This window comes from Mustela erminea, chromosome 15 (genome assembly GCF_009829155.1).
Source record: "Mustela erminea isolate mMusErm1 chromosome 15, mMusErm1.Pri, whole genome shotgun sequence".
NCBI lineage: Eukaryota > Metazoa > Chordata > Mammalia > Carnivora > Mustelidae > Mustela > Mustela erminea.
The window spans coordinates 86,061,174-86,087,926 of record NC_045628.1 but is presented as its reverse complement, the minus strand read 5'-3'; the positions used below and the strand labels follow the sequence as shown (position 1 = coordinate 86,087,926).

The 26,753-nt window shown below is 41.7% G+C and overlaps 1 protein-coding gene and 1 long non-coding RNA gene across 3 annotated transcripts in view; one reads left to right on the top strand and one right to left on the bottom strand.

Moving 5' to 3' along the window:
• Positions 1 to 7,062: 7,062 nt before the first annotated feature.
• Positions 7,063 to 10,914, bottom strand: LOC116573924. Its single transcript, XR_004279066.1, has 3 exons — positions 10,631 to 10,914; positions 9,501 to 9,578; positions 7,063 to 7,101 (listed from the first exon to the last, which is right to left on the bottom strand). It is a non-coding gene; the product is annotated as an uncharacterized LOC116573924 (long non-coding RNA).
• LOC116573922 (SCO-spondin-like) overlaps positions 9,213 to 26,753 on the top strand; it is a 182,532-nt gene continuing 164,991 nt past the window's right edge. Inside the window, exons 1-6 of one of the 2 annotated variants that reach the window (XM_032314335.1) lie at positions 9,213 to 9,592; positions 9,673 to 9,761; positions 10,042 to 10,130; positions 10,274 to 10,328; positions 10,844 to 11,046; positions 11,487 to 11,561. In XM_032314335.1, coding sequence (XP_032170226.1) covers positions 9,221 to 9,592; positions 9,673 to 9,761; positions 10,042 to 10,130; positions 10,274 to 10,328; positions 10,844 to 11,046; positions 11,487 to 11,561 — 883 coding nt within the window. In that variant the 5' untranslated portion in view covers positions 9,213 to 9,220. Of the gene's footprint in view, positions 9,593 to 9,672; positions 9,762 to 10,041; positions 10,131 to 10,273; positions 10,329 to 10,843; positions 11,047 to 11,486; positions 11,562 to 26,753 lie in introns of those variants that run through there. The other variant, XM_032314332.1, reaches the window with a different exon arrangement.

The window sequence follows — 26,753 nt, the reverse complement described above, 5'->3', positions numbered from 1 at the left end:
CATTATATAATTATTAGTTATACCGCTGTGTATTATGTGCATAGTGTGGCTTTAGAGTTTACCAGTTATATCTTTTTTTTTTAATTAATTTTTTATTTTTTATTTTTTATCCCCAGGGGTAAAAAATCCCCAGGTCTGTGAATCACCAGGTTTACACACTTCACAGCACTCACCAAAGCACATACCCTCCCCAATGTCCATAATCCCACCCCCTTCTCCCAAACCCCCTCCCCCCAGCAACCCTCAGTTTGTTTTGTGAGATTAAGAGTCACTTATGGTTTGTCTCCCTCCCAATCCCATCTTGTTTCATTTATTCTTCTCCTACCCACTTAAGCCCCCATGTTGCATCACCACTTCCTCATATCAGGGAGATCATATGATAGTTGTCTTTCTCTGCTTGACTTATTTCGCTAAGCATGATACGCTCTAGTTCCATCCATGTTGTTGCAAATGGCAAGATTTCATTTCTTTGATGGCTGCATAGTATTCCATTGTGTATATATACCACATCTTCTTGATCCATTCATCTGTTGATGGACATCTAGGTTCTTTCCATAGTTTGGCTATTGTGGACATTGCTGCTATAAACATTCGGGTGCACATGCCCCTTTGGATCACTACGTTTGTATCTTTAGGGTAAATACCCAGTAGTGCAATTGCTGGGTCATAGGGCAGTTCTATTTTCAACATTTTGAGGAACCTCCATGCTGTTTTCCAGAGTGGCTGCACCAGCTTGCATTCCCACCAACAGTGTAGGAGGGTTCCCCTTTCTCCGCATCCTCGCCAGCATCTGTCATTTCCTGACTTGTTGATTTTAGCCATTCTGACTGGTGTGAGGTGATATTTCATTGTGGTTTTGATTTGTATTTCCCTGATGCCGAGTGATATGGAGCAGTTTTTCATATGTCTGTTGGTCATCTGGATGTCTTCTTTGCAGAAATGTCTGTTCATGTCCTCTGCCCATTTCTTGATTGGATTATTTGTTCTTTGGGTGTTGAGTTTGCTAAGTTCTTTATAGATTCTGGACACTAGTCCTTTATCTGATATGTCATTTGCAAATATCTTCTCCCATTCTGTCAGTTGTCTTTTGATTTTGTTAACTGTTTCCTTTGCTGTGCAAAAGCTTTTGATCTTGATGAAATCCCAATAGTTCATTTTTGCCCTTGCTTCCCTTGCCTTTGGCGATGTTCCTAGGAAGATGTTGCTGCAGCTGAGGTCGAAGAGGTTGCTGCCTGTGTTCTCCTCAAGGATTTTGATGGATTCCATTCGCACATTGAGGTCCTTCATCCATTTTGAGTCTATTTTTGAGTGTGGTGTAAGGAAATGGTCCAATTTCATTTTTCTGCATGTGGCTGTCCAATTTTCCCAGCACCATTTATTGAAGAGGCTGTCTTTTTTCCATTGGACATTCTTTCCCGCTTTGTCGAAGATTAGTTGACTGTAGAGTTGAGGGTCTATTTCTGGGCTCTCTATTCTGTTCCATTGATCTATGTGTCTGTTTTTGTGCCAGTACCATGCTGTCTTGATGATGACAGCTTTGTAATAGAGCTTGAAGTCCGGAATTGTGATGCCACCAACATTGGCTTTCTTTTTCAATATCCCTTTGGCTATTCGAGGTCTTTTCTGGTTCCATATAAATTTTAGCATTATTTGTTCCATTTCTTTGAAAAAGATGGATGGTACTTTGATAGGAATTGCATTAAATGTGTAGATTGCTTAGGTAGCATAGACATTTTCACAATATTTATTCTTCCAATCCAGGAGCATGGAACATTTTTCCATTTCTTTGTGTCTTCCTCAATTTCTTTCATTAGTACTTTATAGTTTTCTGAGTATAGATTCTGTGCCTCTTTGGTTAGGTTTATTCCTAGGTATCTTATGGTTTTGGGTGCAATTGTAAATGGGATTGACTCCTTAATTTCTCTTTCTTCTGTCTTGCTGTTGGTGTAGAGAAATGCAACTGATTTCTGTGCATTGATTTTATATCCTGACACTTTACTGAATTCCTGTATAAGTTCTAGCAGTTTTGGAGTGGAGTCTTTTGGGTTTTCCACATATAGTATCATATCATCTGCGAAGAGTGATAATTTGACTTCTTCTTTGCCGATTTGGATGCCTTTAATTTCCTTTTGTTGTCTGATTGCTGAGGCTAGGACCTCTAGTACTATGTTGAATAGCAGTGGTGATAATGGACATCCCTGCCGTGTTCCTGACCTTAGCGGAAAAGCTTTCAGTTTTTTCTCCATTGAGAATGATATTTGCGGTGGGTTTTCATAGATGGCTTTGATGATATTGAGGTATGTGCCCTCTATCCCTACACTTTGAAGAGTTTTGATCAGGAAGGGATGCTGTACTTTGTCAAATGCTTTTTCAGCATCTATTGAGAGTATCATATGGTTCTTGTTCTTTCTTTTATTGATGTGTTGTATCACATTGACTGATTTGCGGATGTTGAACCAACCTTGCAGCCTTGGAATAAATCCCACTTGGTCGTGGTGAATAATCTTTTTAATGTACTGTTGAATCCTATTGGCTAGTATTTTGTTGAGTATTTTCGCATCTGTGTTCATCAAGGATATCGGTCTATAGCTCTCTTTTTTGGTGGGATCCTTGTCTGGTTTTGGGATCAAGGTGATGCTGGCCTCATAAAATGAGTTTGGAAGTTTTCCTTCCATTTCTATTTTTTGGAACAGTTTCAGGAGATAGGAATTAGTTCTTCTTTAAATGTTTGGTAGAATTCCCCCGGGAAGCCGTCTGGCCCTGGGCTTTTGTTTGTTTGGAGATTTTTAATGACTGTTTCAATCTCCTTACTGGTTATGGGTCTGTTCAGGCTTTCTATTTCTTCCTGGTTCAGTTGTGGTAGTTTATATGTTTCTAGGAATGCATCCATTTCTTCCAGATTGTCAAATTTATTGGCGTAGAGTTGCTCATAGTATGTTCTTATAATAGTTTGTATTTCTTTGGTGTTAGTTGTGATCTCTCCTCTTTCATTCATGATTTTATTTATTTGGGTCCTTTCTCTTTTCTTTTTGATAAGTTGGGCCAGGGGTTAATCAATTTTATTAATTCTTTCAAAGAACCATCTCCTAGTTTCGTTGATTTGTTCTATTGTTTTTTTGGTTTCTATTTCATTGATTTCTGCTCTGATCTTTATGATTTCTCTTCTCCTGCTGGGCTTAGGGTTTCTTTCTTGTTCTTTCTCCAGCTCCTTTAGGTGTAGGGTTAGGTTGTGTACCTGAGACCTTTCTTGTTTCTTGAGAAAGGCTTGAACCGCTATATATTTTCCTCTCAGGACTGCCTTTGTTGTGTCCCACAGATTTTGAACCGTTGTATTTTCATTGTCATTTGTTTCCATGATTTTTTTCAATTCTTCTTTAATTTCCCGGTTGACCCATTCATTCTTTAGAAGGATGCTGTTTAGTCTCCATGTATTTGGGTTCTTTCCAAACTTACTTTTGTGGTTGAGTTCTAGCTTTAGAGCATTGTGGTCTGAAAATATGCAGGGAATGATCCCAATCTTTTGATACCAGTTGAGTCCTGATTTAGGACCGAGAATGTGATCTATTCTGGAGAATGTTCCATGTGCACTAGAGAAGAATGTGTATTCTGTTGCTTTGGGATGAAATATTCTGAATATATCTGTGAAGTCCATCTGGTCCAGTGTGTCGTTTAAGGCCTTTATTTCCTTGCTGATCTTTTGCTTGGACGATCTATCCATTTCAGTGAGGGAGTGTTAAAGTCCCCTACTATTATTGTATTATTGTTGATGTGTTTCTTTGATTTTGTTATTAATTGGTTTATACAGTTGGCTGCTCCCACGTTGGGGGCATAGATATTTAAAATTGTTAGATCTTCTTGTTGGACAGACCCTTTGAGTATGATATAGTGTCCTTCCTCATCTCTTATTATAGTCTTTGGCTTAAAATCTAATTGATCTGATATAAGGATTGCCACTCCTGCTTTCTTCTGATGTCCATTAGCATGGTAAATTCTTTTCCACCCCCTCACTTTAAATCTGGAGGTGTCTTCAGGCTTAAAATGAGTTTCTTGGAGGCATACCAGTTATATCTTTAACTTATCACAGTATACACTCAAATAATATTATACCATTTCATTTGAAACATAAGAACTTTATACTAGCAAATTTATTTCAAATTTCCCATTCCCTGCTTTATGTTACTGTTGCCATAGGTTTTAATTCTAAATATGAAATATACTCCACAATGCACTATTATTTTTACTTTAGATTGTCTTTTTCTTATTTTTTTTAATTTTTTATTTTAATTCCAGTATAGTTAACATACAGTGTCATATTAGTTTAAGTGTATAATATAGTAATTCAGCAATTCTAAATATTACTCCATGACCATCATGATAAGTGTGCTTTTTTTTTTCATTTTATTTCTATTCAGTGTTCCAGCATTCATTGTTTATGCACCACATCCAGTACTCCCTGTAATACGTGCCCTCCATAATACCCACCTTGAGGCTCACCCAACCCCCAAGCCCCCTTCCCTCTAAAAGCCTCATTTTGTTTCTCAGTCCACAGTCCCTCATGGTTTGTCTCCACCTCAACTCACTTCTCTGCTCCATCTCCCAGTGTCCTCCATGTTATTCCTTATGCACCACAAGTAAGTGAAACCATATGATAATTGACTCTCTATGCTTGACTTATTTCACTCAGCATAATCTCTTCCAGTACTGTCCATGTTGATATAAAAATTGGGTATTCATCCTTTCTGATGGAGGCATAATACTCCATTTTATATATGGACCATATCTTCTTTATCCATTGAAAGGTATCTTGGTTCTTCCCACAGTTCGGTGACTATAGCCATTGCTGCTATGAACATTGGGGTTTCAGATGGCCCTTCTTTTCACTACATCTGTATCTTTGGGGTAAATACCCAGTAGTGCAATTGCAGGGTCTTGGGAAGCTCTATTTTTAATTTCTTAAGGAATCTCTACATTGTTCTCCAAAGTGGTTGCACCAACTTGCATTCCCACCAACAGTGTAAGAGGGTTCCCCTTTCTCCACATCTTCTCCAACACACATTGTTTACTGTCTTGTTAATTTTGGCCATTCTAACTGGTGTAAGTTGGTATCTCAATGTAGTTTTGATTTGAATCTCCCTGATGGCTAATGATGATGAACATTTTTTTATATGTCTCTTAGCCATTTGTATGTCTTCATTGGAGAAGTGTCTATTCATGTCTTTTGCCCATTTGTTGACATGATTATCTGCTTTGTGTGTGTTGAGTTTGAGGAGTTCTTTATAGATCTTGGATATCAGCCCTTTGTCTGTAGTGTCCTTTGCGAATATCTTCTCCCATTCCGTGGGTTGCCTCTTTGTTTTGTTGACGGTTTCCATTGCTGTTCAGAAGCTTATCTTGATGAAGTCCCAAAAGTTCATTTTTACTTTTGTTTCCTTTGTTTTTGGAGACATATCTTGAAAGAAGTTGCTGTGGCCTATGTCAAAGAGATTACTGCTTATGTTCTCTTCTGGGATTTTGATATATTCCTGCCTCACATTGAGGTCTTTTATCCATTTTGAGTTTATCTTTGTGTATGGTGTAAGAGAATGGTCGACTTTCATTCTTCTATATGTAGCTGTCCAATTTTCCCAGCACCATTTATTAAAGAGACTGTCTTTTTTCCACTGTACAATTTTTCCTCCTTTGTCAAATATTATTTGACCATAGAGTTGCGGGTCTATATCTGGGCTCTCTACTCTGTTCCACTGGTCTATGTATCTGTTTTTGTGCCAGTACTATGCTGTCTTGGTGATCACAGCTTTGTAGTAAAGCTTGAAATCAGGCAACATGATACCCCCAGTTTTGTTTTTCTTTTTCAACATTTCCTTAGCAATGCGGGGTCCCTTCTGGTTCCATACAAATTTTATGATTGTTTGTTCCAGCTCTTTGAAAAATGCTGGTGGAATTTTGATTGGGATGGCATCAAAAGTACAGATTGTTCTAGGTAGTATAGACATTTTAACAATGTTTATTCTTCCAATCCATGAGCATGGAATGGTTTTCCATGTTTTTGTGTCTTCTTCAGTTTCTTTCATAAGTGTTCTGTAGTTCCTCTAGTGCAGATCCTTTGCCTTTTTAGAATAAGTGTACTCTTAATCGCCTTCACCTATTTCACCCATTTCCCACCCCTACCTTCCCTCTGGTAACCACCTGTTTATTCTCTATAGTTAAGTCTGTTTTTTGGTTTCTCTCTTTTTTTCCCCTCATTTATTTGTTTTGTTTCTTAAGTTCCACATATGAGTGGAATCATATAGTATTTGTCTTTCCCCAACTGATTCTTTTCACTTAGTATTATACCCTCTAGATCCACCCATATTGTTGCAAATGGCAAAATTTCATTGTATATTCCGTGTGTGTGTGTGTTTGTGTGTGTGTGTGTGTGTATATATATATATATATATATATATATATATATATATCACATCTTCTTTATCCATTCATCTATTGATGGACACGTGCTTCTTCCATAATTTGGTTATTGTAAATAATGCAGCAATGAACACAGGAGTGCATATATCCTTTTTTTAAAAGATTTTATTTATTTATTTGACAGACAGAGATCACAAGTAGGCAGAGAGACAGGCAGAGGTGGGGGGGGAGCAGGCTCCCTGCTGAGCAGAGAGCCCAATGGGGGGCTTGATCCCAGGACCCTGGGATTATGACCTGAGCCGAACACAGAGGCTTTAACCCACTGAGCCACCCAGGTGCCCCACATATATCCTTTTGAATTAGTGTTTGAGTATTCTTTGGATAAATACCAAGTAGTGCAATTACTGGATCATAAGGTAGTTCCATTTTTATTTTTTGAGGAAACACCATACTGTTTTCCAGAGTGGCTGTACCAGTTTACATTACCAACAGTGCACAGTGGTTCTTTTATCTCCACATCCTTGCCAACACTTGATGTTTCTTAAATTTTTATTTTAGCGATTCTGATAGGTGTGAGGTGAGATCTCATTGTGTTTTGATTTGCATTTCCCTGATGATGAGTGATGTCGAGTGAGCATCCTTTCATATATCTGTTGACCATTTGGATATCTTCTTTGGAGAAATGTCTGCTCATGTCTTTTGTCCATTTTTAACCCACTGAGTTAAAGGCGCCCCTCTTTTGTCCATTTTTTAATTGGATTATTTCCTGTTTAGCTGTTGAGTTGAATCAGTATTTTATATATTTTGTATAAACCCTTTATCAGATATGTCATTTGCAAACATCTTCTCCCATTCAATAGGTCATTTTTTTTTAGTTTTATTGTTTGTTTCCTTTGTATGCAAAAGCTTTTTATTTTGCCACAGCCATCAGATAAGAAAAGGAAATACCATCCAGTGGTATTTATTTTGCCACAGCACTCAGATAAGAAAAGGAAATACCATCCAAATTGATAAGCAAGAAGTAAAACTTTAACTTTTTGTGGATGGCATGATACTATATATAGAAAACCCTAAAGACTATACCAAAAAATTACTAAAGCCAATAAATGGAGTAAGATCACAGTACACAAAATCAGTGTACAGAAATCTGTTGCATTTCTATACACTAATAATGAACCAGCAGAAAGAGAAATCAAGAAAACAATCCAATTTACAATTGTACCAAAAATAGTAAAATACCTAGAAATAAACTTAACTAAGGAAGTGAAAAACCTATACACTGAAAACTATAAAACACTGATGAAAAAAATTGAAGATGACACAAATAAATGAAAATATACTCCATGCTCATGGATTGGAAGAAGAAATATTGTTAAAAATGTCCATTCTATCCAAAGCAATCTATAGATTTAATGCAATCCCTATCAAAATAGCAACAGCACTTTTCACAGAACTAGAACAATCCTGAAATTTGGATGGAACCAGAAAAGACCCCTAAGAGCCAAAGCAATCTTGAAAAAGAAATACAAAGTTGGAGATATCACAATTCCAGATTTTAAGTTATACTACAAAACTGTAGTAATCAAAATAGTATGATACTGGCACAAAAATAGACATGTAGATTAATGGAATAGGATAGAAAGCCCGGAAATAAACCCATGATTATATGGTCAATTAATCTATTAATCTTCAGCAAAAGAGGCAAAAATATGTCGTGGAAAAAAGAACCTCTTCAATAAATAGTGCTGGGAAAAGTGGATATCTACGTGCAAAAAGTGAGAGAGAGAGAGAGAGAGAGAAAGAAAGGAAACTGGACCACTTTCTTAAACCACACACAAAAATAAATTCATAATGGATTAAAGACCTAAATGTGAGACCCAATAATAAAAATCCTAGAAGAGAGTATAGGCAGTAATTTGTCTTGCATTGTTCATAACAGTATGCTTCTCAGTATGTCTCCCGAGGCAAAGGAAACAAAAGCAAAAATAAACTATTGGGACTAAACAGCTTTATCAAGATGCAATTTAGGGGCACCTGGGTGGCTCAGTGGGTTAAGCCTCTGCCTTCAGCTCGGGTCCTGATCTCAGGGTCCTGGAATCAAGCCCCGCATGGGGCTCTCTGCTCAATGGGGAGCCTGCTTCCCCACTGCCTCTCTGCCTGCCTCTCTGCCTTCTTGTGATCTCTGTCAAATAAATAAACACAATCTTTAAGAAAAGTGTAATTTATCCATTTAAAGTGTGCAATTCAGTTGTTTTTAGTATATTTCTGAGTTATGTAACCATCGCTGCAATAAATTTTAGAACATTTTCATTATTCCACAAAGAATACTGTATCCATTGGCAGTCACTCCCCATTTCTTCAAATAGAGTAACCCCTACTCTATTATTGGTCTCTATAGGTTTGACCACTCTGGACTTTTCATGTAAACTGAATCATATGATATGTTGTCTTTGTGACTGGGTCCTTTCACTGAGCATATTTTTAAAATTTCATGCATATTACAGTATATGTCAGTACTTGACTCCTTTTTATTGTTTAACAGTATTCCATTGAAAGGATCTACTGCATTTTATTTATTCATTTATCAGTTTATAGAATGTGAGTTACTTCCACTTTTTGGTTATTATGAATAATGCTGCTTTTGAATAATAATGCTTATGAAAATGCAAGTTTTTGCATAGAAGCATGTTTTCAGTTCTCTCAGGTACATACCTGGAAGTGGAGTTGGTACATCATATGATAACTCCACTCTTAATATTTTGAGGACCTGTCAAACTGTTTTCCACAGCTACATCATTTTACCTTCCAATCAGCAATGTATGAGGATTTGAACTCACATTCTTCCCATTACTTGTCTGTTTTTTTTAACGCTTATTATTATTATTATTATTTTAGCACTTATTTGTCTGTCTTTTCCCCATTGAATGGTCTTGTTATCCTTGTTGAAAGTCAATTGACTATAAATGTAAGGGTTTATTTCTGGGCTCTCAACTTTATTCCATTGATTGGTAGGTCTATCTTTGTACCAGTACTATACACTTTTTATTATTGTAACTTTATAGTAAGTTTTGATATCAAGAAAAATAAAGATGTACCTTCTCTGTCTCAGATGATCCCACCTAACTTCAGCCTCTTCAACGTAGTCCTGGAGATGAGAAAGCAGCGGCCTGCAGCTGTGCAGACAGAGGTGAGAGCCTCAGTCTCCATCCAAGAATATATCCCTCCTCCTCTTGTCTTCCATTTTTGATGATTCCTCTTCCCTACCAGGAGCAATACAGATCCTATACCACACGGTGGCTCAGATGTTCTTCTCAGCAGTCCAAAACATCAGCCCTCTTTGCCAGAATTTCAAGGAGGTACCAAGGCCCCCTTCCTACTTTCTTTGTATCTACCATCAAAGCCTCAGACGGAGACCAGGACCCAGAGAAGAAGTGTTTGGCCACCATGGACTCCTTCTGGGAGGCAGGGACCTGACTATGATATCCACCTTTGTCCTCCTTGCTACCTTATCAGACTGTTCTTCTTAAGCTTACCCCTCTACCCCAAGAGTCCATGGTCACTTCCATGGACTTCCCAAACAGGGGTCCGGCCAGTTTCCTCCAAATCTCATACTCTTCCCCTCCTGTCTTTCCCCAGAACTGTGCCCCAGTCTACGATGAGGCCCTCTCCTTCCAGACTTCCCAGATGCTTCCCACCACACGGCGCCCACCTGGCCAGGTCCTCAGGTACCCAGCTCCATCTCTTCATTCTTCCCTTTCCAATTTCTCATGCTCAGAGGCTAACTCTTTCCTTGTTCTTGAAACACCAGCCCTTCCTTGCTGTCCAGTTTATCAAATATTCACTGGCTCTTTTTTTGAACTGAGTCCAGGAACCTGCCCCAAGATGACACTGGACCCAGGGATCCCACTGCCTCTGCCTCTAAGGTTAGCCCCTATGTTAGCCCTTTCTTTGCTTCCCAAGTCATTAATTTAGCAAATATTTCTTGATGCCACCCACTTGTCAGGCCTCGTGTCAGGTGCTGGGGACAGTCAACCTTCCCTTGCAGCAAAATTTACCCCATCGTCCTCAAAACTAGCTCTCCATTTTGAGGCTATCCCTCCCTCCCACCTTTAGATGCCACTTCCTCATTCTTTTATTCAGACGTGTGCACAGAAATGACCACCCCTTACCTAGCACCAATACCCTGCCCATTTTCCTGCCAGGCTGTTCCCTTCCCTTCACTCACCTAACTTGCCAGGCGCTCGAGAGACAGAACCGAACTCCCCTCATCCAGAGACCCCATCCTCTCTCCTCTGAGACCTGCCCACCTGCTCTCTTCGACCTGACCTGCTAGCGCCTTGGGTGGGAAGGAAGCCCGCGGTTTGCAAGCTAGGCGCACTCCCCACCCCCTCCCTCCGCTCAGTCATTTCACTTCCTCCCCCGTCTTCCCCACTCGCAGAAGCATCTCGGTGCCTGGGCCCCCGGCCCTCGCCATGGCCGACACGTATGCGGTGGTGCAGAAGCGCGGGGCGCCGGCGGGCACCCGGGCGGGGGCGCGGGGGCGCGGCGCAGAGGAGGGGCCGCTCTACAGCCAGGTGACGCCGCGCGCCCGGCTGCTGCAAGCGCAGGCGGTGAACGCGCGTGGGGTGCTGCCCAGCGGCGGTGAGTCCCGAGCGGGCTGGGGCGCGAGGCGGAGGACCGGCACCCTCCTGCGCCTTCTCCAGACCCAGTCTTGCTGGGGTCGGGAAGGCCCTGGCGGCCTCGAGACCCCCGCCCCTGAGTCCTGCCTGATCTGGGCCTAAGCTGACGTGTATGCTTTCCCGGCGGCCACGCTTCTGGGACTATTTCCCAACTCCCGTCGCGGCCGGAAGTGTGCCAGGCCTAGTCTTGGGCTGAAGCCTGGGTCGGTTTCTCTGGCGACGCTAGCTACTCCAGGGGGACGCGTCGGTTTCCGCTATGCCCCCTCTGGCTGCCCTCACCGCCCTGGCCCTGTCTGCCAGCTCAGGCTCCGGGAGCATGGAGGATGCAGTTCTGCCCCGAGTGGGTTCCGGAGCTCCGTGGGCTGCCTGAGTCAATCTTTGGGGGTGGTTTTCTGCCCGCAGTTCCTGCTGACCAAAGCCCTGCTGGGCCTGACGCCTATGAGGACGTGGTGGATGGAGCTCAGAGTGGTGGGCTAGGTAAGTCAAAGCCTGGGTTTCTGGGCATCCGCAGCTTCGAATCCCAGGATTTGGGGGTTTAGGGATGGTGGCATGTGGCTCACACTCTCCGAGTCCTGTGGATGTGGCTGCAGTAAACCACCAGGGCCTGGAGGCTTGAGGATGACCTTCCACACATCTCCGTGCCTCAGCTTCTCCACGAAACCCATGGTGCCCTTCTTCCAGGCTTCAACCTACGCATTGGAAGGCCTAAGGGGCCCCGGGACCCCCCTGCTGAGTGGACCCGTGTGTGAGTGCTGGACCCTGCCTGCCTGTTGCCCCACGTGGGCACCTGGACTGCTGACGGCCATTCTTTGCTATGTGAAGTGTTGGGAATGGGAAAGCTGGTCCTGGATCAAAATAAAAGTTTCTCAGGGTGGAAATGTAGGGGTTTTGCCCCGTGATTATAGTATTCAAGATTCGAGGCTGGGGGAGGTAGTTGGGAGATAATGGCTGGTGAGATTGCAGTGAACAGATTCAAACATAAACATCAGGAATGGGCCCAACCCCAGGGGACTAGGTAGTTTCTTCCAGGTGTGAAGAAGAGGATGGACAGGTGGGTTTCTGGAGACTGCCCCATCACCATAATGGACTAGTTCATCTCAATATCTGATCCTTCCTCACTCAGACACCCGGCTGGACACAGAAATGGGTGGGCCCTGGAAAACACTGATAGACACTCCCCCACCCCCCAACCACCATTCAGACAGATCCAAGCCAGATATAACAATCCAGCAGACTGATTTCAAACACGTAAAAAGATCCCCACATGGGTACACAGACAGATGAACCCCCAAACAGGACAAGTAGATAGCCATACACCTAGACTGACCTTTAGAGGGACAGTCCACAGCTGGATGGATGGACTGCCAGCCAGAGAGATAAATTAACTAACAGCCTGACAGACCACCTCTAGCAAGAGAAACCATCAAAAAGACCCATCCTAGTTAGACAGCCAGCCAGACACAGGCCAGATGGACCCCTAGGTTGACAGATTCCCAGACAGACATAAACAAATCCCCAGCTGAACAGACCGGTACATTCTCTCAGCTAGACAGACCCACCCCCAAGTGGGCGGGCAGACTGACCTAGTCAAACTTCTAACTAGCCAGATGGACTCCAAGCCAGACAGAAAGAACCTTGATTATACAGACCAGCCTCCCAACAAGGCAGATAGGTAAACTTTAGACAGGTGAATAGTCCCCACCAACTCACCAACTCTAAAGACCTACATTTTAGCAGACAAATTGATGCACCACCTGCTGAGAAGACTGCGGGGTGGATCCCCAGGCAGTCAACAAGCCAGGTAAGGAGACAAACCCTCAGGTAGATAAGCATCCTAAGCCAGACAGACCACCCACCATCCAGAACATTTATCAACTTGGCATGCCTTACAAATCAGGAGATCCTTCAAACAGGCTAGATCCCTGCTCACCAGATGGACCTCAGTCTCTCAGGGCCTCATTGGAGTATGAACCCCTATTCAGACACATGACAGATGACCCCAGCCAGACAGTGAGGCACTATGCTCAGAGATAAATGAACCCCAAACCAACTGGCCAACTAGACACCAAGCTGGACAGACAGAACCCAAACCCGATGAACAGCTGGACCCCCATCTGGAGAGATGAATGGACCCCTGAGAAGTCAGACCCTATTTAGAAAGATCCCCAACCAGATAGACCAGAGTCAGACAGGAAGACCCCCAACCAGACTAACTCTGAGCTGTTCACATAGACTGGCCAGGCAAACCCCCAGTCCTTGAGCTGACAGCAGATGCACACAGATTGCTAATTTGGCAGAAGATCTTCAGCTGGTAAGACAGGCATCTAGCCTCACAGTTAGATGGACCCTAGACCAACAGATCAGTCTGTAGCCAGATGGGCTGATGAATCTCCCAAGTAGATAGCTGGAATAGTGAACTCCAGACAGACTGAATGCCAGCTTGGTAAGACTCTCAGAAAGACCTCTGGCTAGACAGATACGCAGACCCCAGCCAGAAGGACCACAGCTAGACAGATCCCCTGCTAGACAGGTAGACACTCCATGAGCCAAACAGATCTTCAGTTAGACAGAAAAATGGGCCACCCAGCCAGAAAACAAATCATCCTCCATCAAGATGGATCTTCAAACAAGACAACCCCAAGTGGACAGTAAGACAAGAGTAATTTTATACTTGATGCTCCAAAACCCTGATCCTGCTCTATGAGCCTCTCTCCTAATGTGATCTCCTGACAGTGTCTAGTTCATTCAGGTGGATTCCCTTCCATCCCTCCCTAACACAGAAAGCTGTCCTGTGTATGTGATGAACATGGAGCACTGACTGAGACCAGCAAGGCCCGCATGCCTCATACAGTTACTGTGAAAATTCAGTGAAAGAGAGAATATAAAGGTTTAGTTCAGGAGCTTATGCATGATAAATGTTAGACCATAATCAGGTCTTTGCTCCTGCATTCAATATAGGTTCTGAGACAAGTCATTTGCCCTTTGTCAGTGAAAGGAAGGTGGAACTTGCCTTCCTTGACCACAATAGTGCTTGCTGGCATTGGACTTAGTCAAGTGTTGTAAGGTTTCTGCACAAGAGTCAGTTCAACCAGCTGAAACCTGGAATTGCAGAGAAACTTAGGGATTCTTTAGCTTAATGGGGAACAGGAAGCCAGTATTACCTGGCATCCAAACTCTTTGACAAAAGGTAGAGCTGACCTCAGTGTAAAGAGACACGAAGGAGGACCCAAGGCTGCTAGTAACAGAGGAGAGTTGAGGTTTCATTTAGAGTATAAAATTATCTCATAGCCAGAAATATTAAGTTCATTTGGCTCCAGAGACCAGAAGGGGAAAAGCAGTAGTATCTTTGAGGAGAGGTGGCCTATGGCAGAAGGAAGAAGCATATCTCCTTCCTCAGGGGAAGAAACTAATGTCAATTAGAGCATTGGTCTCTGGGGTCTGTCCTTAAGCCAGCACCCACTCAGCCCAATTTCCTACCAGAAGCCATAACTGTGAAGTACAGTAGGCCCATTCAGGTAAGATTTTTTAATAATTAGGTCTGAGGCTGAACTGTTTGCAATTCTTAGGTGCCCATTCCAGACTGAAGAGTTGCTCTGCTGCAAGTGAGAAGAACAGCGCCCTTGTGACTATCTAGCAACACAGAAAAACCTGTAGGCTTGGCTTGCAAGGTAGAGCATTAAGGAGAATGCTGGGCTGGGCTCTTGACACATTTTATCTCATTTAATATGTAAAGCAATATTTGTAAGTTAAGTATTGCTACTGAGCCCATTTTGTAGATGCAAAGAAGACTCGGAGAAGATAGTTGTTAGAGATTCACACCCAGATTTAGGTCTCAGTGTTTAGTGTTACAGAAATATATGACTCTGAGCAAAAGAAGCCCTAAATCATTAAATGAATGTAAATAACTAGCACTGACTAGGTCCTTGGTGTAAACATGGACTGAATCATTAATTTTCAGAGCAACCCATACACAGAGGTAAGTTTGTTATCCCCACCTTACAGAAGCCAGGAATAACTGCAGTGAACACAGCATCATTTAATATTTCTTTAAAGAATCATAGTGGTTAATAGCTGGGACTCAGTCACTTACTAGTGGTTGGATCTTGAGCAAGTTTTCAGTGTCTCTCTGGTTCAGTTAGTTTCCTAGTCTATAAATAGAGGACAATAGAGTTACTTTTATCAAAGGGCCACCACATGAATGATTGTTCAGAGCAAGAGTGAATCTGGATTCTTACAACACACATAGAAAAGATGTCATTTTTTCAGGGATTATTTCCAGAATAAAACAATTTACATAGTTCTAGTCTTGGTTAACAGTTACATTTTAAATCAGTGGGCAGAAAAATGTTCTCTTCAATGTATGGTATTGAGATAATTAAGTAGTCATTTAGGAAAGAAAAAAGTTCCATACATCATACCCTACAGAAGGACAAATTCTGAATGTATTAGAGATTTAGATATAAAATAATAAACCATAGAAGCATTAGAAGAAATTATGGGAAATTTTCTTTATATTCTTAGACTGCACCAGTGCTTGCTTAATATGAAAAGACAGCAGAAGCTCAGAAGAAAATAAAATTTATTACATAAGAATATTTCAACCTCACAAAAATCACCAAAGCACAGTCAGAAAATTCATGACAAACTTGAAAAAATTTACAACTGAGATCAAACAAAAGGCTAGTTTTCTGAAATATAAAAAGCTTTTAAGAATAAAGGCCAAAAACTAAAAAATGTGCAAAGATGCCCTACCTTAGGTGTAATAAAAACCATGAAAATCAGAATTTTATACTGAGATAGCCGATTTTACTTATGTTAGCAAAGATCAAAAAGTTTAGTAACACGGTGTGTCATCTAAGATATAAGGAAACAGTCTCGTATAGAGCCAGTGGGTGTTAAAATGCATACAATCTCCATGGAAAGCACTTTAACAACATCTATTTAAAAATGCATATACTCTTTGAGGCAGAAGTTTCATTTGTAGGCATTTATCTTCTGGGGATACTCATAGAACTCTAAAATGACTGTTACACTGAGTTAATCACTATAATACTGTCTGTAGCAGCAGAAGACTGGAAATAAATGTTCACAGTGGGGTCCTGGTTAAACAAATGGTATGATGGTATACTATGCAGTGTAAAAAAAGGGAAGTGAAACCAGCTCTGTGCACTGGTGTGAACAAATTTCCAAATAACATTGTAAAATTTAAAAAAAAGATATGTTATAAAAAGAAAATATTTTATATGAACATATATAAATATGTTTTTCCTTATATACACATAAAGAGTCTTGAAAAAAGCACAAGAAATTTGACAAAGAACTGAACATCTGGGGGCCCTATCCTGCAGCCCCATGCGCTTTGCTCCAGCCATGCTGCCTTCTGTTCACCTCCTCAAACCTTCCATGCTCAGGCATTTGTGTTGGTTGTCCTGTCTCCCCAGAGCCTCAAGTGACCATCTCTGACTATTGTGCACACTGAGGTCCCTGCCAGTACTGCTGGGGTGCCCTGAGGTTCCACATCCAGTACTGTCCTACCACATAAAAAGATACCAGGACTTTTACCCACAAAGAGTAGCTAGTGTTCATTAGGCTTCTTATGTGGTAGGTACTATTCAAAGCATATTAACTATATAAATTCATTTAATATTCCCAAAGAGATTAAGTAGTATTTTTATCCCTATTTCATAGATATGAAAAACTTAGGTAGAGATGTTGAGCAATCCAAGTTGCCCAGTTAGAAAATAGCAGAGATATATTTCAAGCCTAGGCATTCTGGTTTCCCACCCACACCCAAAAAAAGTGTAGTCATGCCTAAAAGCCTAAAGTTGAACTTTCTCCATGCTGACCTTCTGAGTAAATAGGTCAATGTCCCCATGAGAACATGGGATCAGAAGTTCTACAGCTACCAGGAAATATTTCAAATTTGCGGTCATGTGTACAGTGGATGCTTTAAATCAACAAAAGAAATATCGACAGTGTGATACTGTGATTTGTAATAAATTCACATTTTGGCCTTCATCTACTTGTTCCTAGCTTCCAGCTCCTAAAATCTTTGGAATTTCCTAAGCGATGAGAGCATCCTTTGTAATCATATCAGGCCTTTTATCCTCTATCCCAGAAATTGTTTCAGAGCCATAAGGGTAAAATGGGTGTAATATTATTCATAATAAGGCCCTTTTTACCATGCTTGATTTTATGTTAATGAAGTGACAGCCCCACCTGTGACTTGCAGTGAGGGGGTGGTATGTGGAGATTAAATTCAATCACCATTGGTGAATGATTTAATCAACCATGATCCATAAAAGTCCCTGACTACCAGTTTGGACAGCTTCTAGGTTGTGAACCAGCATGCATCCACATTCTGGGAGGGTGACACGCCCTAAACTCCACAGGGACATAAGTTGCTGTGTTTAGGACTATTCCTGACCTCACTCTATGTATATCTTCCTTTGGCTTTTCAATCATATACTTTCATATTCTTTGTAATAAATCAATCAATAATCTCTAGCAGGACCGGCTGATCAAGTTGTTATTCCTGAGTTCTAGAAAATTAATCAGACTGAAGGAGGTGATTGTGGGAACTTCCAATTTGTAGCCAGTCAGTAGCACAGATAACAACCTGGACTTGCAATTGGCATCTAAAGTGGGGTCAATCTGTCTCCAGAGAGACATCAGAATTGAGCTGAATTTGTGGAACACTCAGTGTTCACTGAGAATTGAAGAATTGCTTGGTGGTGTTGGAAAAAAAAAAAAAACAGAAATAATTACTTTGAATATTTTAGTGGGCCCATTTCTCACTTTGGGTTTCTTCTAGAGGGTGTGGGAATCTCAATGATCAGAACATCCCAGCTTAGAGAAGACTCAGCCATATTTCTGTTTTCCCCAAATATGACCAATGTGTGTAAGAAAAGGGAAACCAACATGGGGGATATATTGGGGAAACCTGTATAGTGTCCATGGTACAGAGGGAGGAGGGGAGACAAAAGACAAGGAAACACTTTTTCTCAGCTGGTGTGAAAAGTACAATAAACCGTGCAGGGAAGCGTGGTGGGTGGGTCTCAGTCCAGTAAGAAGTGAGGTAGGAGAACAATGGGTCAGGAAGGGCCTCCTAGAGGAAATGACACCTGGCTGAGCTGTATTTACTAAGTTCAGTTATTCATGGACTAAATTAACTATTAGTGAAAGTTAACTTTATGTATGCTTCTGGTCAGGTCATTGCTAGGGAACCACAGAGACCCCATAACATGTGAATTGGTGCTCTCCTATGTTGCAGTGGGAAAATATATTGGGGTAGCTGTTTTGAAGAATTATTTGGCAACATCTACCTTTTAAGGAACCAGTGCACTAGGAATCTACCTCTGGATATATTTTCAAATTTCACTTTAAAAAATGGTTGGCTAATTGAACACAATAATTAAAAAATGTTTTATGTTGACTATATGTTGAAATTATAATATTTGGCATAAGTAAAATGCTTAAGTAAAATATAACAATTTAATGTATTAATGTACTTAATATATTGTATTTAATTAAAAAATTGGTCTTCTCTGGAGCTGGGGAGTAGTCTGAGAATGAAGTGCTGTCACCTTCTGAGACAGTGCTGTCTAATTGTTAAATGCCGCTGAACAAAACACTGCCCCAGAAGAATCATGAAAAGGCAGATGTGTTCTGTGCAATTTGGTGTCATACTGGGGAGAATTAAATGTGTACACTTAATTAACCATCTCTCCATGCCCTCCTTTTCCTCTCATATTTCAGAGAAGGTAAAATATAACTTCTGTGACTGTGCCCATGTTAGTGGGCAAAGTTGTTAATATGAAAGGGCACCAAGTAGACTGGCAAGAAGGACAAGAAAAGGAGCATTTGAAACATGGTTATATTCTGTCATTTGTTTACACTATCTGCTTTTCCATTCAGAAGCTGTGAGGCTGTTTCCTAGGACACATGACTTCCCAAAAAATGTGCCCACTCTACATGTAGCATCCCCAGGGCTGACATTTGGAAAACAAGGGAGTCTCATGTGTTCCTCCCTGAATCTGCGATATGTATTTGGCAGCTTTCTCACCGAAGCTGAGCAGAGCCCACTCTATGTTTGCAATATAGAAATGCAGCCTGTGGTGCTGAGTGAGCAGTGACAGAGAACCCTGGGTGAGAAAAGTAAGCCTCTGACTACTATTTGTTCAGAGGCCTTTGTTCATTTGTGTGTTTTACAAATGTGTTCTTAATCACATAAGCACACTCATTCCATCAAATCAATGTGCCTTACATACTCACCAACATATTAGCCACAGAATAAAATACTTAAGTCTCTAAGTGACTCTGATTTTCCTGCTTCTCAGATGGTTTGATGGTTGGTGGGGACCTGACCCAAGAGCATTTTGAGTTGAGGGGGATTTTGACTGAACTAATATAATCAGACTTCCTGAAATTTAGAATTAACACCATGTGCTCAGCTCTCATTAACATCTGTCTTCCCACACAAGATTAATGTTGAATTATATTGTCTTTCTTGTCCTGGGAAGACAAGTTAAATGTCTAGAGAATTTCATGTCTGAAAAGTGCTTAATTTGAGGGCCCATTACAAAGAAATTTAGATTCCCTAGGACTAAGTGTCCTAGGGAATAATGAATAATGAATACATTTCTAGAGTGGCTTTACTGTTTGTTAGGAGAAAATATGCTTCACAGCCATTCCTTACAGGATTTTTTGTTTGTTTGTTTGTTTGTTTGTTTTGTTTTGTTTTGTTTTTAAAGATTTTATTTATTTATTTGACAGACAGAGATCACAAGCAGATAGAGAGGCAGGCAGAGAGAGAGGAGGGAGCAGGCTCCCTGCTGAGCAGAGACCCCGATGTGGGACTCGATCCCAGGCCCCTGAGATCATGACCTGAGCCGAAGGCAGAGGCTTAATCCTCTGAGCCACCCAGGCACCCTCCTTACAGGTTTTTGGCTCCTTTCCTCCCATGTTCATACACACACACACACAGACACACACCTTTTCCCAACATCAGCTATTTCAGCATTTTCCCAAATCCTAAGTTTTTTGACACTTTCAGATTTTCAGTCAATGATGTTCCCTGAGTTAAGTCCTCCTGCCCCCCTCAAGGGGGTGGACTGTGAGGAAACCGGTTTTTTCAGGCGTTTGTTCTCTGGAGGTTTTTATGTTTGTTCACTTTTTTTTTCTTTCTCGCCTTGACCGCTTTTGATGGTTTTTGTAAGTTTAGAGGAAAGCAAACTGCACCCTGACCTCCCTCTCAGAGAGAAGCCTCAGTCTGCTCTTCTGTGGGTGTTGTAGAGCCCATATAAATTCCCCCTTGGCCACTGGCAGAGCAGATTCTGAGTCGTGGTCCCTGGGGACGCAAGATCTTCTGCTTGTACCCAAAACCATGGCAGCGGTGACTGGGCAGCTCCAGACTCCAGAGAGGTTCCAAGCAGCGATCACACACTGAGACTTTCCTGCTGGCCCGGGCTGGGAATGCCTGGTCTTTCTGGGTCTAAGAGTGCCTGGCTTGCGTGCACCTCCCTCAGGGGAGGCTGTGAGTCATGCACACGTCTCAGGCTCTGAGAGTGGGATGCAGGTCCGAAAGCACCAGGCTGGGCCTTCATGCACCTCTCTCAGGGGAGAGTTTGGGGCACGTGTTTCAGACTCTGAAACAATGGCGGGGATCTAAGAGCCCGGGCTGGGCCTTTGCACACCTTTCTCAGGGGAGGGGGAGGGGCGCACGTGTCTCAGGCTCTGTAGCAGGGCTTGGCATTCTGCCATCTGGCATGGCTCCCAGCCCCTTACAGGAGCCAGACCCCACACAATCTTGGGCGCGCTGGCAGCTCAGGGACCAAGACCCGGTTTCTCCGCCGCACTCTCTGGCTCAGCTCCAGGGGAGGCTGTCCTGGGTCCCAGGACTTAAGCCCCTGTCTCTAGCTGCCCTGATTCCCAAATTTCCACCCCCCCCCCCCACGATCCTTTGCTCTTTTGGAGTGCTTTCAACCAGTCTCCAAGTTAATGCTGGTCCCCAGATGCAGGGCACTCTCGTATTAGGGGTATTGCTTTCCAATCAGTTGCCTCTGGTGGCTTCCTCCCCCTTTTGTTTATTTTCTGTTATCAGTCAGATGTTCCCACTCCACTTTACCTGCCCACTGGCGTCTTCTGCCCCTATAGAGATCCAGACATGTATAAATCTGATCTCAGGCTGATTTCATGGGTGACCAGAGTTCTTTGATAGGTAATCAGCTCACTTTAGGGTACAGGTTGAAAAGGCACCTCTTCCTACTTCCCCGCCATCTTGTCTTCCCGACACTTTCAGTTTTTCAGAGAGACCCACATTAAGCAACTGAGTTCTGTGTAAGGGACAGAGAAAAAAAAATCACGGCCTGTTAGAACTAGAAAGCACCATATTTTTGGAAGAGAGGAAAGGGTAAGAAGGAGGCAGATAGAGGTGACATATAGGAGCCAGGCATATGTGGATGTGAATGAGGATGAAGGCAACAATGAGAAATGAAGGTGCAAATGTAGACGTGTGAAAAAGATGGATGGAAAAATATGTATGACTTGCTCAGGACTGATCACCTGTTGGCAACAGGTTAAAAAGTTGAGTCCCTGACAGCTGACACTATACAAACAGAATGTATTCATTGTAGAGTATCTTTGTTCCTCGGTGCCACAAAAGTAGGAGGCATTGTAAAGTGGATCTAGGACTTCAGCAGGACTGGCTGAAAAATTATGTCTTATTCATACTCTGCAATTCCTGTGAGTTTTGAGGATGACTAGGAAAATACTCCCAGACTGTGAGAAGAAGGTAAGTCCACATTTTATGTGGCCTCTTACCAAAACCCCAGTCCACCCGCACCTGGGTTCTAGCTGAGGAAACAAAACTGGGGCAAGGATGTTTTGAGTGTTAGAGTCACCAGCCTTATTTCTCATTCCAGAGGATATGCTCTGGTTTAAGGGACAGAATTTGCTTCAATGCCTTTGGCTACCCTAGGCCTCATTCCCATAGTCACACGCACAGGGACGATGCTTCAAATGCATGAAAGGAAGAGTAAGAGGCACCAGAGGATGGTGAATGGTGGTGAGAGGCTGTCAGCCCCTTGAAACTGCAAGAGTGGAGCACTGGGCTCAACTCCTGCCCACAGTCTAGTCTCTGGTCTTTAAGATAGGGTTGTTGACATTAAAAGACATAAGGTATCAAGCACTAGGCACACTTCAGGAGTAAGATGCTCTAGTGTCCCAGGAAGGTGTGGGAGGAGGGAGACACTGAGCAGGGACACTGGAGAGGGAGACCACACTTCAGCCCACTCCCACTGACCCCACTGGACATATTGTAGCTGGGGCACTAGCCTGCCATCTGTATGGTCAGATCAGATTAACTTGGGTCAGTCAGGAGTTATTTGAATACCTAGACTTTAGAAACCAGCTGTGAAACTCCAGTGCTTACATGTCTAGGTCCTCTCAGAAATAAGCATGCAAAAACATAAAATACTCATTGTAGATGATGCATGGATACAGGCCCAGGGTTGTTCTACCTGAGTCACCCCGAGCCACTTTTCCCTGGAGAACCCAGCAAAACATACCCAGACTCTTGACTCAGGGAAATTGAAATAAGTTTTGTTGTCTAAGCTTTTAAGTTTGGGGATAACTTTTTTACAGAGTAGATATGAAATACAAAATGTGTTACCTGAAATGACATGCCTATTTGGAACCCCACAAAGTGGATAATCTGAGAGCTCACCCAGGGGGCTTGGTCTTTCTCCCACTAAAGTCTGGGTAGCTCTCCTCTAAGACACTCCTGACCTGGCTCCAGCTCCAGGTTCAGCCAGGTCCCTTTCAAGGCTGCATTAAGTGTTTTGGGGCCAGTAAGTTCCTGAGGTATCACTAAGGTCTCTTCTCACTGGAAAAATCTGCTCCCACTGGCATTAAAGAAAGTGTGCTTATAAAGTACACAGGCCATCTTGGTAATTATTGACTTATGAGTTTATTGTCATTATTTGGTTTTCAGAAGCCTCATCAATTTTTAGTATCTGGGAGAAAGATCTTGTTTCTGTATCTGGGAAGCTGGTAGTAACCTTGTGAAGCCTGATCCAGTGGCTTAAGCAAGCTCTCTCTACAGCAGGGTATGCCATCTTCCTTTTACATGACTGTGAGTCACAGAAAAAATATGGGCCAGGAGTGGGTTCCTCCCCTAGTGAGTCAGTACTTAAGAAGTATTTACTAAATGAATAAGTAATTTCTTTTTACATCATTGATACACTATATATATTTATGTACTTGCAGTTTTATGCCTTGCATTTCTTTTCAACATTATCTTTGAAGTATCCTGAAGCCACTGAAGTCTTTATAGACATCACTATGAGGGCAGCATCATGCTCCATCCGATGGTGGCCACTCATGGCTGAGTACCACCATCCTTGTCTGCACTTCCCTTTGCTCCTCATGGCTCATGCATATATTTGCTTTATAGAACTTTTTTACCATACCTGTGTTGGGGTATTTTCTCTATTAATAATAATGCTGAGATGTATATATATATGTATGTATATATATAATATACATATACATATACATATACATATACATATACATATACATATACATGATTGAGCCATTAAAGTACTCCTTAAGTTAAAAGGCAGCAATAAAAACAGCAGCCAGGACATGCAGTAGCTGGCTGGAATCACAGCTAGGCCCTTCTGTCCTCCTGTGGAACAGTAGCGATGTCACAAAACATAACTTTCAGGCAAGGCTACTTTGGGACCATGACTGAGAGGACAAGAATAAGTCCCCTCCAAGTTCGTGACTAGGCGCAGACCAAACACACACGTTGTTCAGGTTACCAACCAAACACATTCCTGTGCTGGCTACTCTGGGTCTTTTCCAGTTGCAGCTTTAGCTTTAATTCTTTCCTCCTGCCTTCTGGATAAAGATGTCAGATCACAATGCCCCCAATTCTTGACAGCATCTAGAGCAAAGCCTTAGACCCTTCCTCCAACATAAGTCATCCAATGGACGTCCTAAACCTATCTTGAGTTCTTTCTAATGCTCTCTTACTGAGAGAAATAAATTTGTTTACCTACAGATATGTTCTTGTGGTCTCTGGAGGAACATGATTTAGAAGACTACATGTTGTACAAAACTGCTTTCCCAAAAGGTTGTACCAATTTGCATTTCCACCAGCATTTCAAGCTGCTTTGTCTTCCCCCTAGAATTGGTGAGAACAAAGGAAATGAAATGATGTGTTGCAGACCAAGAAAGGTCTTTCTCCCTCTGGATAGTTATTGTTCCACAATAGAGAACACTTTCTGAGGATTTTGCTCGTGGAGGAGGTCAGCCCTAACTACCAAGAATGGGATTAAAATGAGGTGGTGAATTTCACATCCCAGACACCAACACTTCAAATTCATTCATTCATTCTACAAATACTGAGGTGCCTTGGGGATGGATCAGAGAATAATAAAACGAAGTCTCTGCTCTTTTTTTTTTTTTAAGATTCTATTTATTTACTTGACAGACAGAGATCACAAGTAGGCAGAGAGGCAGGCAGAGAGAAAGAGAGAGGAGGAAACAGGCTCCCTGCTGAGCAGAGAGCCTCATGTGGGAATCAATCCCAGGACCCTGAGATCACGACCAGAGCCGAAGGCAGAGGCTTAACCCACTGAGCCACCCAGGCGCCACCCATCTCTGCTCTTTTTAACTGAGTTTTCATTTCAGTAAGAGGAGATAGATAATAATAAATCAAAAATACACCTAAAGAGTGTCAACATATTATTTGGTGTGATTAAGTTCTATGAAGAAAAATCAAGATGAGAAGGAGGAAGGCTCCTGGAATGAGCAGACAGAATGTGCAGACAAAGTGCTTTCTCTGCCAGTGACTTATGATGTGTTACCCTCAGGGGGAAGCCATGTGAAATCAGTGGTTGGTATGGGCAGACGGGAGGCAAGATTCTTAAAGGATAACCTCTAACTTCCTACTATAATTTTTTTTTGTAAGCTTAAAAAATAGTACATAACCAAGTTTAAAATTAAACTTGACAAACTGATTATATTCATCTAAGAGAGGAAATGTACAATAATAGCTAAAAAGAATTTGAAGAATTTTGAAAACTATAGTTATTAAAATGGCAGAGATAGATGAAACAATGGACAAAAACCTTAGATCCAGAAAAAGCCCAAGTGTAGCCGGGAATATGGTAAATGTTTAAGGAGATGTCTTAATGGATGGAAGAAAAAGGAACAAAGAACTATTTAGAGAACTTATTACAAATTCATAAAAAGTAATTTGGGATCTCTCTTTTCCACCACTAACAAATATAAATTTCACAGGAATAAAAAACTGAACATTTAAAAACTATAAAACTATATTAGAAAATACCGAGGAATATGATATACCCATGGGATAGAAAATGCCTATCTTTATATCTGTTTTATGACTATATTTGTAAGTTATGCATGTGACCAAATGAAACAAATGAAAAAGAATAGATGATTTTTTTAAAGGTTAAAAAATATGCAAACTGAAATTGGCTTACAATTCTAACTCTCCAATAAATTGGGAAAAATTAATCTCAAATCGGGCCCCTTGAATAATTCTCAGGAGTTTTCAAGAGTATTTGCCTTAAAAAGGGTCCCACTCATTGCTCATTTGGGGGATTACTATGCATACTACAGATAGCACAGGAACCCCAGAGAGAAGAACTGACTGGCAGCGTGGATCGTTCCTTTACCAACCTGTTTGTTGTTACTACAAACGTACCAGCTCAACGATAGACTGGATCATGGAGAAATTAATTCGTGCTTCATTTTGTGAAAATTCATTCCACACACATCCAGATTTAAAAGCCACCATTCAGCAAGGGATGCCTTTTTTTTTTTTTCACCACACTCTCCAATAATGTTTTCAGTTGCATCTCTAAGTGCCAGAGAGTGTTGGTTAGGCTGATCAAGTGCAAAGAAGAGAAATGTACTGCAGTTCTTACAGGCCCTGATGCTCATGCTGAGAGGCAAACGGAGATCCTTCTTGATGGCTGCACAGCCTGACTTCCTGACAACCTTGGGCACTGACCATGACCTTTCAGATACAGCCACAAATCCCAGAGGTCCCACCATTTTGACACACTTCAAAAACAGACACCTTGTCATGCCTCTTTTCTGTTTCTCCTGTTTCTTTGTTTTCTGTTCTTCCTTCTTGTATTGAACACAAAATTCCCTGAAAAGTAATTAATTTGGTCCAGCTGGTCGCAATCCTACATGGTATGCTCAGATTTGTCAGAGTTTCAAAGCAGACTGAAAGTATTCCACTTCTAGAGCTTTGCCTGTCCAATACAGTAGCCATTAACTACGTGTGGCTATTCAAATTTGTTTATTAAAGTAGGTAAAATTAAAAATCCAGTTCTTTGTTTGCACTAGCCACATTTCAATAAAGTTTTTTAATAGGGAGAACTGGGAGGGTTTTAAAGCTCCACCCACGAGAGACCTGGTAGAATAGTTTCTGGTACATTTATATCGAAACACCAGTACTGACCGGGGTTGGGGGGGAAGATGTCTGCTGAAATTCACACCAGGGTGTGCAGCTGGCTTTTAATGTGAGCATGGTTGAATCCATTTTATTAACATTAGAACACAGCTATGGTCCTTCACTTAATATCCTTTTTACTATGAAATTATACAAAAGAACGTGTT